This window comes from Vulpes vulpes, chromosome 11 (genome assembly GCF_048418805.1).
Source record: "Vulpes vulpes isolate BD-2025 chromosome 11, VulVul3, whole genome shotgun sequence".
Taxonomy (NCBI): Eukaryota; Metazoa; Chordata; class Mammalia; order Carnivora; family Canidae; genus Vulpes; species Vulpes vulpes.
Window position 1 is genome coordinate 4,015,653 of NC_132790.1, and position 17,509 is coordinate 4,033,161.

The following is a 17,509-nucleotide window of genomic DNA, read 5'->3' on the forward strand; positions in this document are numbered from 1 at the left end:
GCGGGCCAAGAGGTGATGGGGATTAAGGGCGCCTCCCATTTGCTTCAGCTTCCAAAAATAAAGACACTGAGTGGCACAATCCAAAGCCAGGCTGCTCTTACCAAGCAGACTCCGTCCTCCCGTTAAGGCCTACGACTAGCCAAGAGGCGTGCTACAGACTGGGTGTCTGTGCCCCCCCCCTCCCGCCCCCCGATGGAACAGGAGGTGGAGCCTTTGGAGGTGATTAGGTTATGAAGGTGGAGCCCCCATGCTGAGCTCAGCGCCCTCCTAAGGAGACACAAGAGGAGGTGGCCCGTCTGTCTCCCAGCTGCCCATCCCAGGGACGCCACCCCTGTGACCACGAAGCGGGCTCTCCCCCCACACGGGGTCTGGTGTGTAAAAGCGGAGCTCAAAGCCACGGGTCTGGGCCCCCCCGTCATTAGTGATGGTCTCCCCATCTTTATAAAAAGGGCTGCTGCTAACTGCTGCACGGGTCATGTGAAAATGTATAAGCATGCATGAAAATTAGAATGTAAATATAGTATAAAAACGGGCGCCGGGGTGGCTCAGTCGGTTAAGCACCTGCCTGTGGCTCAGGTCCCGATCGCAGGGCCCTGGGACTGAACCCCGAGCGGGCCCCCTGCTCAGCCAGGAGTCTGCTTCCCCCTCTCCCTCTGTACTTCCCCCTTTGCGCTGGCAAATGAATTTCAAAAGTCTTTTTCAAAAAAAATAAAAGAAAATCATAAACATGTCACATAGGTCTTCCTCACATGATGCCTACTTCCCCTCTAAGTCTGTCCTTGGGAATTCTTTTAATGGTCAGTTGAATAAAAGAGTATGTAGGGGAAATGGGTACAGTTTTCAACGTCCAGGTCTAATTCTCCTTAAGGAGGGAAGTGGACATCTAGGAATCACTACGGCGATGGCCGGGACTGCACTAACAGCAGCATGGTACCCAATAATGGCTATTTTTAAAAAGGCATTTGCAGAGAACTTTAAAATCTCTGTGTTTTACATGAACAACATTACATATGTTACCGTGCGTGCGAGATATACTATAAAGCCCGTCACACACATGCATCAATACGGGTCCCTACCTACCCACACTTGCACATACGTGCATACACCTTAATGATTTTGCAGTCAAATGCTCTCCCCCTGAGCTATACCCCTTACCTTAATGGTTTTGATGTGAAATCAAGCCATTTTCTCTAAGACAGCAATCCTGAGCTGCGTCAGTGTGCAAAGGGGTTAAGTGCAGAGCAGGGACAGGACTGTGCTGCACTTGGTACTTCCCAGTGCCATCTCCTGACCGCCGGTGGAAGTGTAGTTCCAGTAAAACATCAGCCTCACACCCAAGGAAAAGCGGACTTACTGGCAGGTCAGTCTTGGAGGCCGACTGAGTTCAAACGCTGAGTCCGTGGCTTTTCACATCTCTGGAACCAAAGGCAACGCTCCTTGCGACACGGGGAGGTTGACAGGGCTTGCTCAAGGCGCGGCCTGACCTACCGCACGTGGGGCCCCGGGCCCAGGCACCCCTGCGTGTGTGCGAAGTCTGCATTAGGTTCTCGCCTCTCCGCTTCTGAGCTACTTCCAACACCAGGAATTGCCACGTTGACACCTCCTCTTGCCTCAGAGGCCTGACCTTAAGGCCTATGCCTAGTAAGTCACGGATTCAAATTCGCCTCTGCCTTTTAGTAATTCCGTGACCTTAGAGGTCTTACATTGCTCTAATCCTGAATGTTCTAACCCACAAAATACCTTCCCGAGGTATGAAAGAGCATTAGATAGAGGCTATAAGGTTCCTCTGGAGAACTATGTGGCACAGCCCTTAAACATTACAACACGCACACCCTTTTAACCATTGTTATAAATTCTAAAAATTAAAGTATGAGTTTGAGCAGTGGAGAGCGCCACTTAGGAATCACAGGGGTAGAGGGTGCCGAGCCGCAGTGAGGTCAGTCCAGTTCCCACCACGTGTCCCTAGGCCCCAGAGTCGACAGGCGGATGCCCCTGGAGCCAGGAGCCACGACACTGTAGCTCCCTGGCACGGACTCTGGAAAAGGACAGCCACAGATGAAGGCAGTCAGTACACAGCTGGGGTTATTTTTTTTTCACAATGAGAATAAAACAAAATACACACGATTTGGGTTGGAAGCGTAGAGGCGAGCCCTGGGACAGGCTTCTTGCTCTCCGTCTGCAAACCAGGACCCACGAGGAGAGGGACCCAGGCTGCAGGTGGCCGGTGCTTCATACCACGTGCTAGGAGGCACTGCTGCCCACAGCTAAGGGCTCCTGGAAACCTAGAGTCCACTTGGCAGGTTACAGCCCCGGCCCGCTGACCTCACCCCTGCATGCCTAAGCATCCACATCTGTGAACCCAAGGCAGCATCACATCACGAGTCTGTGGCGGGGCCTGGGTTATGGTACCCGTAATGCTTAGCTGCTACCTACCATCGCATCATCTTTTGGTTCCTTTGTTCTTGCAGGAGAACCGAAAGCGCAGAGGGGAAAAGAACAGAGACAATACGGCTGGCACGGCTGCACATTCTGCTTAATCCAGAAAGCCAAACCAGAAAATTGTTTTTCCTGCATCAGGTAAAACCAAGTGCTGCTAAGGCAGGTGGTGGGGGGTGGGGGTGTGTGTGATGGGAGCGGTGGAGGGGGGGGGGAGGAGGTAGATTAAAACCTTTTTTGCAAAAAAAAAAAAAAAAAAGACTTTTTTTGCTAGGATAAATATTACTTCTACTTCATCTGAAAACTCTGATTTTCGGCCCCAGGCAGAAAACAAGAAGCATTTGTAGAGCCTCATACGTAGTAGGTCTTGGTTTATCGTCACATCTCTGCCAGGCAACTTGAAGCCATAAACATGGGGCAGGATGTGGAGTTAAATTTTCACTCTTTTCAGAGTTTCTAAGACTTTACTTCACTCTTTAGGGCTTCCTAGGGTATGGTCCCTGATAGATGCACGTAACACAGTGTTGGGTCACTTAGCTCGACCGCTCTCCCCACCGTTCGCAGCCCTCTGCAATTTTTTTTTTAATGAAGCAGATTCTTCTCATATAACTTGACGGATAAATGCAGCTTGATATATGACAAGATACTTAGTTAAATTAAATCTATATACATGTCGGGGAGCCTGAGTGGCTCAGTAGGTGGGGTGTCCGCCTTCCGCTCGGGTCATGATCCCAGCTCCTGGGATGGAGCCCTGCTTTGAGCTCGCTGCTCAGCGGGATCTGCTTCTCCCTCGCCCTGCCCTGCCCTCCCCTTCCCCTGGCCCAGGCTCAAGCTCTCTCTCTCAAATAAATAAAATATTATATATATATATGTGTGTGTAAAAATAGTAGGTTTTGTTGTTGTTGTTGTTGCCAAACCATATTTCCATCTTCCCGACTTAAGTAGATGTTCCTGCTGAATAAATGATGACGATTTCAAAGTGTTCTAGACTCTATTGTTCTCAAATACTGGACCAGTGGTTTCCAAGCTTTCCTGTGCACGGGAAGCCCCTGATTCCTTGGCCACTTCCTCAGGGAATCGAATCTAGCATATCTACGGCAGGGAGCAGGACGTTGCCTTTTTACGAGCATCCCAGGGCATTCTAATTTAGGTACACTAAGGAGTATACTTTGAGAAACATTGATCTAAAGACATGCTTTCCACAGAGAAATACGATTATTAACTGGCAAACTGTTGTTATTTGTTATAAAGGCCCCAATTTGGCTGGTCTTCAAGCTCATGAATTTCTTGGGCCGATTTAAGAAGTTATTTTTAATAGATGATTTTTATCTTTTGATTTTAATTTTTTCTTTTTTTTTTGATTTTACTATTTTCTAATTGAGGTATATTTGATACATGACAAACTCCTTTCAGGTGTAATTTTAAGAATATTTTTTTTAAAGATTTTTTTATTTACTTGAGAGAGAGAGAGAGAGAGAGCACAGGCCAGGGAGGGACAGAGGGAGAGGGAGAAGCAGACTCCCCGATGAGCGCAGAGCCCGGATGGCTGGATGCGGGGCTCCATCCCAGGGCCCGGGGATCAGGGCCTGGGCCGAAGGCAGATGTCTAACCGGCTGAGCCACCCAGGTGCCCCAAGAATATTTTTAATGTGTCCTACCCCATATCTCATGAGAACAGTTACTTGCCAACATGGTTTAGTTTGGGCATTCTTATTTGTAGCATACGTTATTTTTCTTCATCGTGTATTTATATAGAAATTAAATCCTGCGGCCAGTGCTGCAGATTCGTTCATAAAGCAATTCTCAGAATAAAGGAGTTCGGCTCTAACGGCTTCCTAGCGGGGAGGATGTAGGCTAATCATTTAAGGAGTCCTACACTCAGTCTCCCTCATGATGAGAGCGTACAAGTAAAACGGGCTGCAAGGAAGGGTTAACCGTTAATTAATTAGTCCTCAAGAATACTGGCTGGGTCTGTACCTTACAGGTTGTATAAATGGATCGACTGAAAGAGAGATATATAGGACACACAAAAGGGATTTGGGACCTTTCAATGTTTTTCCAAATTGTAGTGTCAGAAAAAGAAAAGTTTGCCCCATTTTCACATGAACTTATCTGTAGGATGAGCCCACATTTCACTTTGTGGCATCTGAAGGAAAAAGCTACATGGTCTCAACAATATAAAGCTTCTTCAGCCATATCTGCCTCTTGCCAACATGTCACTTTGATTTTTCACACATTGTCTTGTTTCCTTTAGGATTCAGTCTTTCCCCCTCTTTCCTGCCCGATGTTAATGCCTTAGTTCACTGCAAAGAAACCAATGAGTGACTGAGGCATTAGAGAAGAGAATTTTAAAGACAAAATAACAAGAACAGAAAAAAAAAACCAATGCTGAAAACAGGAAGGCTAGTAACCGGGGACTTTCCTCTGCACTGTCACCCTCTGTGTCCACACACACACCATTCAGAGTCCTTTTTTTTTTTTTTTTAATATTTTATTCATTTATTTGTGGGAGACACAGAGAGAGAGAGAGAGAGAGAGAGAGAGAGGCAGAGACCCAGGCAGAAGGAGAAGCAGGCTCCACGCAGGGAGCCCGACGTGGGACTCCATCCCGGGTCTCCAGGATCACACCCCAGGCTGCAGGCAGGCACCAAACCGCTGAGCCACCCAGGGATCCCCAAGGGTCCTAGTGGGTTAGGTTTTTCTGTTTCCCTTTGCCATCCCACCCCCTTCTCCATCATTCTGGGGAAGTCATGACCAACCTTACCCCATGTGGGAACACTGAATTATTGGGATGCCTGGGTGGCTCAGTGGTTGAGCATCTGCCTTTGGCTCAGGTCATGACCCCGGGGTCCTGGGATTAAGTCCCACACTGGGCCCCCCTCAGGGAGCCTGCTTCTCCCTTTGCCTGTGTCTGTGTGTCTCTCCTGAGTAAATAAATAAAATCTTAAAAAAAAAAAAAAAAAAGAACACTGAATTATTAGAGCCCAGAACACTCAACTTGTCAAAACGGATTGTGGTCATTACGCTGTTCTAATCGAAGACAGACCTCTTTGGTTCTGTCATCTTCAGGTAAATTGAAAAATGAACTTCCTGTAAAGGCATTAACATATTATGGTAATAGGGATCCCTGGGTGGCGCAGTGGTTCGGCGCTTGCCTTTGGCCCAGGGCGCGATACTGGAGACCCGGGATCGAATCCCACATCGGGCTCCCGGTGCATGGAGCCTGCTTCTCCCTCTGCCTATGTCTCTGCCTCTCTCTCTCTCTCTCTGTGACTATCATAAATAAATAAAAATTTAAAAAAAAACATATTATGGTAATATAATTTTAGTACATAATTTAAAGTTTAACTTATGAGCAACATGATTTGGAGCTTTCAGACCCAAAATAGAAACTAGGTGAGGCCATCCTGGGGACGTCTTCTTGGGGACGTTCCAGGTGTTCAAATCAGTGTTGCTAACTGGGGCTGGTTAGGTTGGCCCAGAATTGGCTTTTACTTTGGTCTCTTCCTTTTCTATTGATGAGGAAAATGGGGCTAAGAGTTGTTAACTGACATTAAGTCACGTAGCTGGTGAGGCTAATCCAAAGTCTGAGTTCGTGTTCTTTGGGTTAACCCATCCGACAGGGCAAATACTTCCTGTAAACCCTGCTCACCAAGTGCTTCTGCTCAGAGTGTTCTGAATATTAGTTTGAAGGACAGGAAATTAGAAACCCTAATAATCCTCTGGAGGCTAGGCAGGAGGAAGTCACATCTTCTATAAGGATGTGAGAGGAAGGCTGGTCCGGAATCTGCAATAGCTCCTACCGATACCCGAGCTCAGCAGCCAGGACTATTTTGGAAGACAGCAAGTCATTCATTGCATGTTTTAGTTCCCTTTCTTCCCCCAAGGATCAGTCACTGGGCTTAATACCCTCCCCCTGCCTACCCACCCTCCCACCCCACAAAATCTTTTCAGAAAATAAATGTTACTATTATTTCAGCGATACCAATCAGTTCATTTAAGGAATTTATTTTGACTTTTAATAAAACCATTGAATGTTGATTGCTTGAGGTACCCAATATAAAATCAACACACTAAATAAATAAATAAATAAATAAATAAATAAATAAATAAAATCAACAACACACTAAACTGTAGTCTCCACCTAGAGTACTAGCTATCATGTCTTAGGATCTCTTAAAGACTAGAAAGTCCAGCTTTGTGCACTGAGATAGCACTTCAGTACATTTCTTTTAATCCTAATAACCCTAAATGATGGACGTGTACATGTCGGATACAATCTAAGACCACCTGACCCTAAAGTGCCCTATAAGTTGTTCATTGGCTATGACGAAAATGTAGAGACAACCTAAACCAAATGAAATGTGTGCTCACCCTCAAAGTGCAATGTGGATATATTTAGGGACTTATCTTTGTAAGATTGTCAAGTATGTTTCCCACTGAACAGCACCACGGAATTACAGCATAAACGTAATAGGAGAGGAATACGGAGGCAAATGCCTAGCTAGGAACTACGTTCATAGGAAATAGTTTCAATGAAAAGATGCCAAAGACACCAACAATAACACCTCCCAGCAGAACTGGAAAATCAACAGGCACCATTAGAGGTGTATTGCTTGAGAGGTAAATGGTGTGCAAAGGTGAGAACTCATTAATGACTGCTTTGGGTTTTGAAAATGACCTGTAATCTCTTTTTCAGCCAGCTCAGTCTTCAAAAAAAAAAAAAAATGAATATAGGCAAATACCTGGTGTTTCACTCCACATTGTTGTAATTTCCTTGGACTGTAGCCTGCTGTTCTACCGTGAGTACGTGTGCTTGGAGAATGTTATAGGACTACTTTCCGCCCCACAGGAACTGGAATAATTCTGGATATATTGTAAGGGCCAACTGTACAAATATGGCCTGATTACAGCAGAGCTGTGTCACGGGAAGCAGTCACAGGATAAAGAATATTGGAGAAAATTTGAAGTCCTTGTCCTGCTTTCCCCCTGTGGCCTTAGATGAGTCTGTCCCTTTGGGCCTCACTTATGTCATCTCTACAATGAAAGGCTGTAGGGGTCCCTGGGTGGCTCAGCGGTGGGGCATGATCCAGTGGTTGACCTTTGGCTCAGGTCATGATTCCAGGGTCCTGGGATCTCCCTGCGGGGGAGCCTGTGTCCCTCTGTCTCCCTCTGCCTGCGTCTCTGCCCCTGTGTCTCTCATGAATAAATAAGTAAAAATTGATTAATTAATTAATCAAGAAAAATCTAAGGCGAAGGGCTTTAAACTAGAACGCAACCTTATATTCACAGCGTGTTTCCCAATAACAAACTCTTTAAAGTACAGAGGAGATTAGAAGACTTGAAAAGCAACACCAAACAAGTCAGACATCACTGCAGTGCAACCACTACCTTGGTACAATGAAGTCTCCTAGTGTCAGGCTATGAAGGCACTCTCAGGGCGGGCGCACTGCCTGCTTGGGTGACCTTCAGCTTGTATCTGAATGTGATGCTTTATTTTGATACCTTTTTTTGCCTCCTACAATTATGGAGCAAAGTTCTTAGCTGTCCCAGCAAACACGTCCTTTATTTGATGCAGACTGAACGTGATCTCTGCCTTATATCTCCCAATAGCGGCAAATCATACCCTTTTCTATGATTCATGAGATTAACAGACTTCAACGCACGTTCAAACACGCACACATACACACACACACACACACACACACACAATAATCTATGGCAAAAAAAAATATCCTCATTTGATATTCAGAATTTCTTGGCAAAACTATGAAAAGTTTATGATAAAATATGTGCAAACTAGTTAAAACTAGATGATCTCTCAAGTCATTTTCCAAACTAGGGTAGGGATAACCCCTTCGTGTGATGATTAACCAGACAGAGTTGAGTTTCTTCTATAGCACTGGTTTTCAAATTATTCTCAGCGGTAGAAAAAAAAAAATCCGTGTTAAATATTTAGAAAACTTAAAAGTATTTCATAGCTTGTTAGCAGGTTATGAAACCAATTGGCAAATAGAAAATAAAGTCGTAGGAGGCTTTACAGCAGCCGTGCTTACGCAGGTTCAAAGCACCCTTTTACTGGCACCTGTGCTCGCGGCTGTGATTTCATATTATGTATGTGCTATATACACCATGAAATTTTAAAGAGATATACAGGTAGCTAAATATGTACTTTTCTGCAAAATCATATTCTAAATGATTAAATACCACAATTCCTCATGGTTTTTGCCAAGTGCACAGCACCACGCAGGCACTTTGCCACCAAAACACTCTTGAAACAACCAGGCTTAGTTACGAGGTAACCCCCATTGCTTCCGATGCCTCCTCTTTTCTTTGCCAGTATTTTTCTTTCTTTCGGATGAAAACTGTAATTCTTGTTAATTTTCTGTCACTCGTTTGACTTGTATCCAAGTTTCCTTTATTTTGCTATGTCCCAATCAATCACAGATACCTAAATTTTGTGAACAAAACCAAAATAACTGCACAGGCTAAGCCCTCCTCATCACTTGCCCTGTTCCAAGAAACATGCAAACTCTTTTCCTAAATAAACTCATTCAGTCCTTGCCTTCCAGGTAGTTTCTACAAGTGGTCCTACTTCCTACATGAGAAAAACAGAAAAGCAATTTACCTAACATCACACAGTTAGCGAGTGCTGGAGGATGTGAAAGTTCATTACAAAATATTACTTCTCTCATTGTCCTTGAAAGTGGACGTTTCTTCTAATACCCCTGCCCTGGCATCACTCACTCTTTTTTCCATTCATATCTAGAACTTTAAAATTTTGTTGGTATTTATCCAATTTTGTCCTAACCGTATTTCCAAACAGGACCAGATTATGAGGACATACGTCTGTAGCTAATATCTTACCGTCCTGACGCCTGACACATTTCAGGCTCCCTTCTAGAAGTGTGATAATGAAAACACCGAAGACAACTTCCAAAGGTTATGAGGTTTCAATGGAGATTTTTTTTTTCTTTTCCGGAGAACAAAGTATTAAATAACTGTTTAATCAGGTTAAATGATTTGGCCCTATTTATTAAAGGGATTTCCTTTAGAGATCAGTCAAAAACAGGCTCTCAAGCACATATGCCACGCACAAGTGCTGTCAAGACACTCTTGAGAAAACACGGCGTAGTTACAACCACGTACCCCTCAGCGGTTCCAGTAATGTTTGCTTCCCGGTGGGTAGGTCACGTTCTCCTTCCACTTACGTGCAGTTTGGTCTGGGACCACTGTGACCAAACCATAAATGTTTGAGGGGTCTCTCATCAGTCATGAGGGGAACTTAATCCACAAAGATAATCCCCAAACAAGTCATTTTAAAAATTGCTACTGGAAATAGGCAGCTGAGGTCCAGATCTGGAAATGTGAAAAGTCAAAAATGTGTCTGTTACTATCGCCTTAGCCTAGAAAAGACCTATCTCTAGCCCGAGGACACAGCAGAGTGCAATCCTTATCCCAAAGGAATGTACTGTACGTAAGGCGATACAAAAGCGTGTGTAGCAAGACTCACTCTGTGCTGGGCTTGGGAAAACAAACCCACAATTCCCTCATCACAGTTTGGAGAGATACTTAAGGAAGATCCCTCCCTACATAAAATTCATTTGCTTAATTTTTTTTTTCAAAAAGATGCTTATTGTGCTTCTATTGTGATTCTAGTCTTTACTTGATCCTACGCATCAACCAAATTCTGAGGTTTAGATGAAAGCTCAGAGCAAAGAGCCCAGAGCATCTTCAATATATAGTGTCACCTAAAATTAGATTCCAAAGTAAACATGTGGTATGACTGCTGATCAGAGGGCCCAGGAGAGACCTCGAAGGTGACTCCTATTGAGAGGACCAGAAGCCCCCATCTGCTTAAAGCTCTTGCTTGATGGAAAACCACCAGAAGTCAGTAGACCTTCACTCCTCCCCTGCCATGTTTCTCTCCCCATTAAGTCATTTAAAACTCAATAAACCAAAGGCATCAAGAGCAGAATCACAGCATAAAGGAACAGAGGTTCAGCAGACTAAAGCACAAGCCTTCTCCAGCACTCCATGAGTCCCTTTTCACCAAGAACTTCTAAAGATTTTTTCACCCTACTATTCCTTTCAATACCTATACTACTCCTTTCTGAAGTGAATTGCTGGCTGCCTTGGAATGGCAATTTAATACTTCTACAGAAGAAAGCTCTTTAAAAAGTACAGTCATTCTCCTCCAAAGCCATTAAAGCAACATATGTTTGCTTTCTTTGATCACATTTATTTGTGCACAGGTTAAATGGGTTTAGGCATTAGCTTCATTATTCATAACATTAACCTGATGTTTTGAATTTGTATGCACTTTCTAAACAGGAGGGGCCATATACAGAAAATTAAATAGCTCTTTTTGACTCTATGGCATTTACCAGTAAAACAACTATTGGTTATTGTTGATGGTGAATACTCAAGTTTTTTTTTTTTTTTTTTTTTTCCAGACAAAGTAACTCTGATTGAAGGGGCATCGATGCTGTTCACTATGGTGAAAATCGTGGAATTTGGGGGCTTCCACATCCAAAGTTGTCATGAAAATATGAAGGCGAAGAGCAAGCAAAATCAGAAAGCTATCCAAAAATTCATATTTCAAAGGCAAAATTGCTTTAGGGTTTTCATCCCTGTGGATAGACAACTATTATATAATAACTGTCTTTCTCTAATTGCAGCATGTGTTTTAGTGAACACATCCTTTTGCTATAGAACAAAACTGAACTTTGGAGCGAGAGCAGTGTGGCATTAAAGAGCTATGCCCAGAGTAAGTGATGTTCAAATATATATATATTTGCATTAAGAGCCTCAGATCCACATTGATCACACTTTGAAAAGAGCTTGACAATAAAAATGACAACATCCAAAGGCTCCAAGAATATCTAGTAACTGCCACCCTCTGCTAATGCTTTCAGCATGATCCGAGCATGTGAGATGCCATTTGCCCCCCCACACACACAAGACCCCCTGACTAAGACACTGACAAAAAGTCTTTGGCCAGAAAACCCACTGTCACAGGTGCTCAGGGCTGTGCCACAATTGTTTTTTTTTTTTTTTTTTTCTTTTTTCTCAGCAGGACAAGAAGCTCAGCTCTACTAATGCAACTGTTCTTACAAACCTCTTTAGGTTCTAGCTTGCACATGAACCATATGCCTCTAAGAAATCCTAAATATCACCAAGACAATGGCCTTCTGTTAGAAACCATTAAAACAGAATCTTGCAAAATGATATATTTGGCAGCACCATATTCATTGTTACATCCGCTGTCACAAGGTAATCTGGATATCCAGTAAAATAAATTGCCACAGAGGAATCACAATGAGACAGGCCACTGATGACGGAAAGTCTCACTTTTTTAAGCCCAACATGCTCTTGTGGTCGGGCTTCTTGTGCCAGAAGGAAAATGGAAAAGACTCGACCTAAGTTTTTACCTCCGTAAAAACTGCAGAAGTTTCACGTCTAAAGGAAACTAGGAATGACTACTTCTAATTGTTGTCTTAACAAATGCGTTGACTATTTTAAAATGTCATCCTAATAAAAATTGACACTACCAAAAAACAAAAAAAAAAAAAAAAAACCTGACAGTACCATAAAAGGAAAGATGATGGCTCTCCGTATTATGTAACCAACACTAAAACTTTTAGAAGCTAGAGCCTGTACAGCTTCCTGAGTCGCTTAAAGTATACGCATGGCATCCTTATAAAGCAAATGCACTTTTGGAACACTAGAGATTTTCACTGTCTTTAAAAAAAAAAAAAAAAATCATTGTGGGCTGGGTTCCTATCGCTTAAAAATGTATTCCTTTGTGCAGAGGATGACAAGCACCCACTTAAGTGTGCAAACGTTGAGAATCCCCTTTCTCAAGAAATTACGAGCACCAAACTACAACACAGGAGAGCTCAGGGCGAGCGGCAAGACCCTTCAAGGACTGATGCACAATTTGCCTGGAGTCATCTAGAGTCAACCACGGATATTGCAGCGGGGTCTGTAGTCGGAACGAGTCGCTCCAGCACCGGGAAGTGGAGTGATCGTGCAACCACCTGCGTTTTGTGAACCCAAGTGACAAGAAACCCTCAGCATCAACAAACAGATAAATTGATAAATAAATAAATAAATAAATAAATAAATAAATAAATAAACAGACCCTCATACTCCACTTCAGTCTGGGAAAGTGACCCGGGCTTTGTCTGCAAGGAAAGGCTAAGTTCACCGACCGATTAGGGCTCAATCACACAGTCCCCGCTGGGAGAGGGAAAGTCTGGTTGGAAGAGTGGGAGGGAGGATGCGCGCGCGGACCGGGCTGGGCAGCGGGAACCTTGCAGCTCCGTCCCCGCCGACGGTCTCAGAGTGGGGCCGACCCTGCTTCTGCTCCCCTCCTCCTTCCCGTCGGACGCCCCCGCCCCCGGGCAGATAATGTTTCCATTCACTGAGCCTCCCGCTGCCAGGGCTGTTTTGTTCGAGGGCGGCCGAGGCAAGGGGGTGGCTGCCAAGAGGATGCCCGGGCGCCCGGGGCGCGGGCTCGGGCCGGACACAGACCTGCTCTGTGCGGCTCTGCGGGGGGACGAGGCGGGGCCGTCGCCCACCCTGGGCCGGACCAACCGCGGAGACGCACCCGACTCCTCTCGGCCCCGCGGCGTCCCTCCCCGGGGTCCCCGGGGTCTGCAGCTGGGGGTCTGCAGGGTCCGCAGCCGGGGTCTGCACCCGGGGTCCCCGGGGTCTGCAGCCGGGGGTCTGCAGCTGGGGGTCTGCAGGGTCCGCAGCTGGGGGTCTGCAGCCGGGGGTCTGCAGCCGGGGTCTCCGGGCTCTGCAGCTGGGGGTCTGCAGGGTCTGCAGCCGGGGTCTCCGGGGTCCCCAGGGTCCGCAGCCGGTCCCGGCCGGGCCGCCCCGCCACTCCCGCAAGGTCCGCTTCCAACTTCCCTCCGCCCCGGGGCCCCGCGCCGCGGACGCCGCCTCCTGGAAGCCGGCCCAGCCCCCCGCAGGCCGTCGCCCAAGTCCCGAAGTTTTGCGCCAGGCTCCGCGTCCTGCCGGGTCATCCTCCCCGCGGTCCGGCGCCCCCTCCCCGTACGGACCGCGCCCGGCGGCAGGTGCCCCTCCTGCCCCTCCTGCCCCCTCCTGCCCCTCCTGCCCCCCCCCGCCCTCCCCTGCGCGCTCGGGGCCCCGCGGGGACCGTCCGGGCAGCCGTCGGCTGGGCGGGGGGCGGCAGGCGGCCGGGGCGGGCCGGGGCGGGTCGGGCCGGGCCGGGCCCCGCTCGGGACTCACCTGGCGCCGAGCACCAGCGCCGGCAGCAGCGGCAGCAGGTAGTGCGCGGGGCTGAGCCTCATGCCGCCGCCGGGGGCTCCCGCCCGCGCCGCCCGCCCGCGCCTCGCTCCTCCTCCGGGTCCCGTCGCTCCGCGCTGCCGGCTCCGAGCCCGGCCGGACCAGCCCTGGCGGCGGCGGACGCGGGCAAACGGCCCAACCGACGCGCCTCGCGGAGGCAGCACCGGGCGGGGAGGCGGACGGTGATGTCACCGCACCCGGGGCCCGCCCGGGACGCCCGCCGCTGCGCAGGCCGCCGCCGCCCCACGGCCCCGGCCCCGGCCCCGGCCCCGGCCCCCGGCCCCCGGCCCCCGGCACCCCCGCACCCCGCACCCTGCACCCCCCGCACCCCCGCACCCCCGCCCCCGGCTGCCCCCCCACCGCGGGGAGGAGGGAGGGGAGGGGAGGGGGGAGGAGGGAACGGAGGGGAGGGGGGAGAGGGGAGGGGCGAGGGGGGAGGAGGGAGGGGAGGGGACCACGGACACGGGCGGGGCGACCCGCGGACATGGGTGTCGGGAGAGCCCACAGACACGGGGGAAGGAGCCCACGGACACGAGTGGGGGCGCCCCACGGAGTCGGACCTCCCCGCAGGGATCGGCGCGCGGGCGGGATGCGAGGCGGGTCCCCGCGCAGGGCGGGCAGGTGCCCCGGGAGCGCGGTCCCGGACAGGGGGCGCTCCGGGACGGGGGGCTCCGGGACGGGGGGGGGGCTCCGGGACGGGGGGCTCCAGGACGGGGGGTCTCCGGGACACGGGGGGGCTCCGGGACGGGGGGGGGGCTCCGGGACGGGGGGGGGCTCCGGGACGGGGATGGCGCTCCGGGACGGGGGGGGGGAGGGCTCCAGGACTGGGGGGCTCCGGGACGGGGGGGGGCTCCGGGACGGGGGGCTCCAGGACGGGGGGGTGCTCCGGGACGGGGGGGGGGGGCTCCGGGACGGGGGGGGGGGGCTCCGGGACGGGGATGGCGCTCCGGGACGGGGGGGGGAGGGCTCCAGGACTGGGAGGCTCCGGGACGGGGGGGGGCTCCGGGACGGGGGGGGGGGCTCCGGGACGGGGATGGCGCTCCGGGACGGGGGGGGAGGGCTCCAGGACTGGGAGGCTCCGGGACGGGGGGGGGCTCCGGGACGGGGGGCTCCAGGACGGGGGGGTGCTCCGGGACGGGGGGGGGGGCTCCGGGACGGGGATGGCGCTCCGGGACGGGGGGGGAGGGCTCCAGGACTGGGGGGCTCCGGGACGGGGTGGGCTCCGGGACGGGGGGGGGCTCCGGGACGGGGGGCTCCAGGACGGGGGGGGGCTCCGGGACGGGGGGGGGGGGGGCTCCGGGACGGGGATGGCGCTCCGGGACGGGGGGGGAGGGCTCCAGGACTGGGGGGCTCCGGGACGGGGGGGTCTCCGGGACGGGGGTGCTCCGGGACACGGGGGCGCTCCAGGACGGTGGGGGTCCGGGACGGGGGGGGCGCTCCAGGACACGGGGGGGCTCCAGGACAGGGGGGTCTCCGGGACGGGGGGGGGCTCCAGGACGGGGGGTCCGGGACGGGGGGCTGCTTGGAGGCGCATCAGGACTGGCGGGACGCGGGCGGCGGCTGCACTGCGCGCCCTGGTCGCGGCCGCGGGACGGAGGAGGCGGGGGCCAGGGGCGAGGAGAGGCGGGGCGGGGACCGGGGGCGCAGCGGGGCGGGCGGGCAGCGGGGCTGGAGCCCCCCCCCCAGCGGTGCGCCCGCCTGGCCCGGCTCCCCCGGCGCTCCCGGCGCGGCGCGAGGCCCCCGGGGTGCAGCCGGCAGGACGCGGTCCTCAGGACGCGGTCCTCAGCGCGGAGGCGCGGTCCCGGGGCGGCAGGCGCCGTCATTTCGTTGTTCTCTATTTTCCGGGTGTCCCACAGTCGACATCCGACGTTTAAGCTCCATCTTAAAAAACTAGGGAAATAAAAACTAATACAAAGTGATATGTTGTCGTGACAGCCGTGCTGGAGAGCAGCCAACTCACCCACCGAGGTTCAAGTCCTGGGGCCTCCCCAGGGGACTCGCTGCTCATCCTCCACAAGTGCGTGTGGCTTAAATGTCCATAAGCCTCTTCTTCATACATTGTTACCCTTGATCCTCACCGGATCTATCCTAAGAGATACCCACTAATATCGTCCTTATTACAGAAACCAGGTAACGTGAAACCCATGCTGCATTTTTTTTTTTTTTTTTTTTTTTTTTAACAAAGAACTTGATTCTTTTAAATCCTAAGCAGACCCTGCTGTGGCCTGGAACAGGGCACCCAGTTCAAGTCGTCCAGGGACAACCACCAGCTGATGCTAATAAAGGCCGCAGGAGCCAAAGATGCCCTGGGGCAAAGGTCAAGCAGGCCTCAGGAACTCCTAGCTAGAGGGGTCGGCTCACAGTCCATCTTTTCTGGGGCAAGACACAGCAAGATTGAGATGAGACCCTCTCCTTTAACTTTTGAAACGTGATCTGTAGGGGAAATGTCTGTTAAAACGCTTTATCTTAAAGAGGATACAAGTTTAAAGAATTAACCATCTAATTTCACCGATTGTTTCTGCTTTTAATGGAACCACAGTTTACGACATTTACACAGAACAGATATTGCCTTAAGACCCGAGGCTACTATTAATTAAAAAAAAAATAATTAAAAAAAAAAGACCCGAGGCTACTGAAATAGAGGAGTAATAACTTTTGCAAACCGGATACCAGCCTCTTGGACAATAGAACCCACAACGGGTATAACCAGGCATATATAAAAGTGAACTCACATGTGAATTATATGCCATTTACAAAGAAAAATTGCACTATGATCTGCTAAAACAGAACCCTGACTCCAAAGGAAAATATGTATTTCAGCTTGTTCCTGCCAAGATTATTTAACAACAGATTTCCTGAGCAGTTTGGAAGGTGATCATTTGAGTTACATACTCCACAAAAACCCATGACTACTTGGTAATAAAAAAAAAAAAAACCCACACATACACTAGGAATAACACATTTGTAACACACATTTGTTTAGGTGTGTGTTCGTTATCCTGTGGTCTTAATTATAGGAACCGAATGAAGTCATGATTTCTATTCTCTTTTGCACTTGAAGTGACAGAGTCAGAGTAGTCAGGCACGTCGCTCAAGGTCCCTCCATCACTCATGTAGTGGGTAACATCCAAATTCAGCCTGTATCACTTCACGGTATTTCTTTTGAGGGAAAAAAAAAATTTGACACACCTATGTGAAAAGAGACAGTCTCCAACCTAGAATGTACTTCTTCTTAATAGTCGTACAACATAAAACAGTAGACAACTGTGGATTGTCAACCAAGAAAGGGAGTGTACGTATGAAGCTTGTTTAGACTGTCTCGCAGTTACGCTGTGCCTCTACTGGTTACCAATAAAGAGCCACAAGGATTGTTGGCCTTTGTGCATTTTCTGCAAGCAGGAAAAAAAAAAAAAAAAACAAACCCACATCGGACCCTAGGAGGACACGCAAGCATCAGGGAAGCACATGTGGAAGGTGAGCCCAAGTGAGATTTTGGAAACTCCTGCAGGTTTAGAGGACTGAGGTATTATATTCTGAATTCAAGTACAGATCTGCTGCTCAGCAGAAGTCTTTTCTTCCTAGGGAATTACAAGAGTGTGAGTCTCCTCCATCACCCATGACACTCTGTCCACACTGTCACGGGAAAACTCAAATCCAGAATTGATTTTATGGCTTCAGAGAATCGGTGTATGAATTTTAAACATGCAGCAGCACAGACAGCAGTTTCACTTAGCTGAAACCACTTGTCTGGAGTC

The 17,509-nt window shown here is 49.6% G+C and overlaps 1 protein-coding gene across 3 annotated transcripts in view; it reads right to left on the minus strand.

Moving 5' to 3' along the window:
* LUZP2 (leucine zipper protein 2) overlaps nt 1-13,960 on the minus strand; it is a 474,256-nt gene extending 460,296 nt beyond the window's left edge. Inside the window, exon 1 of one of the 3 annotated variants that reach the window (XM_072725376.1) lies at nt 13,698-13,960. In XM_072725376.1, coding sequence (XP_072581477.1) covers nt 13,698-13,759 — 62 coding nt within the window. In that variant the 5' untranslated portion in view covers nt 13,760-13,960. Of the gene's footprint in view, nt 1-12,582; nt 12,788-13,697 lie in introns of those variants that run through there. The other 2 variants (XM_072725378.1, XM_072725377.1) reach the window with 2 other exon arrangements.
* Between the last annotated feature and the right edge of the window lie 3,549 nt (nt 13,961-17,509).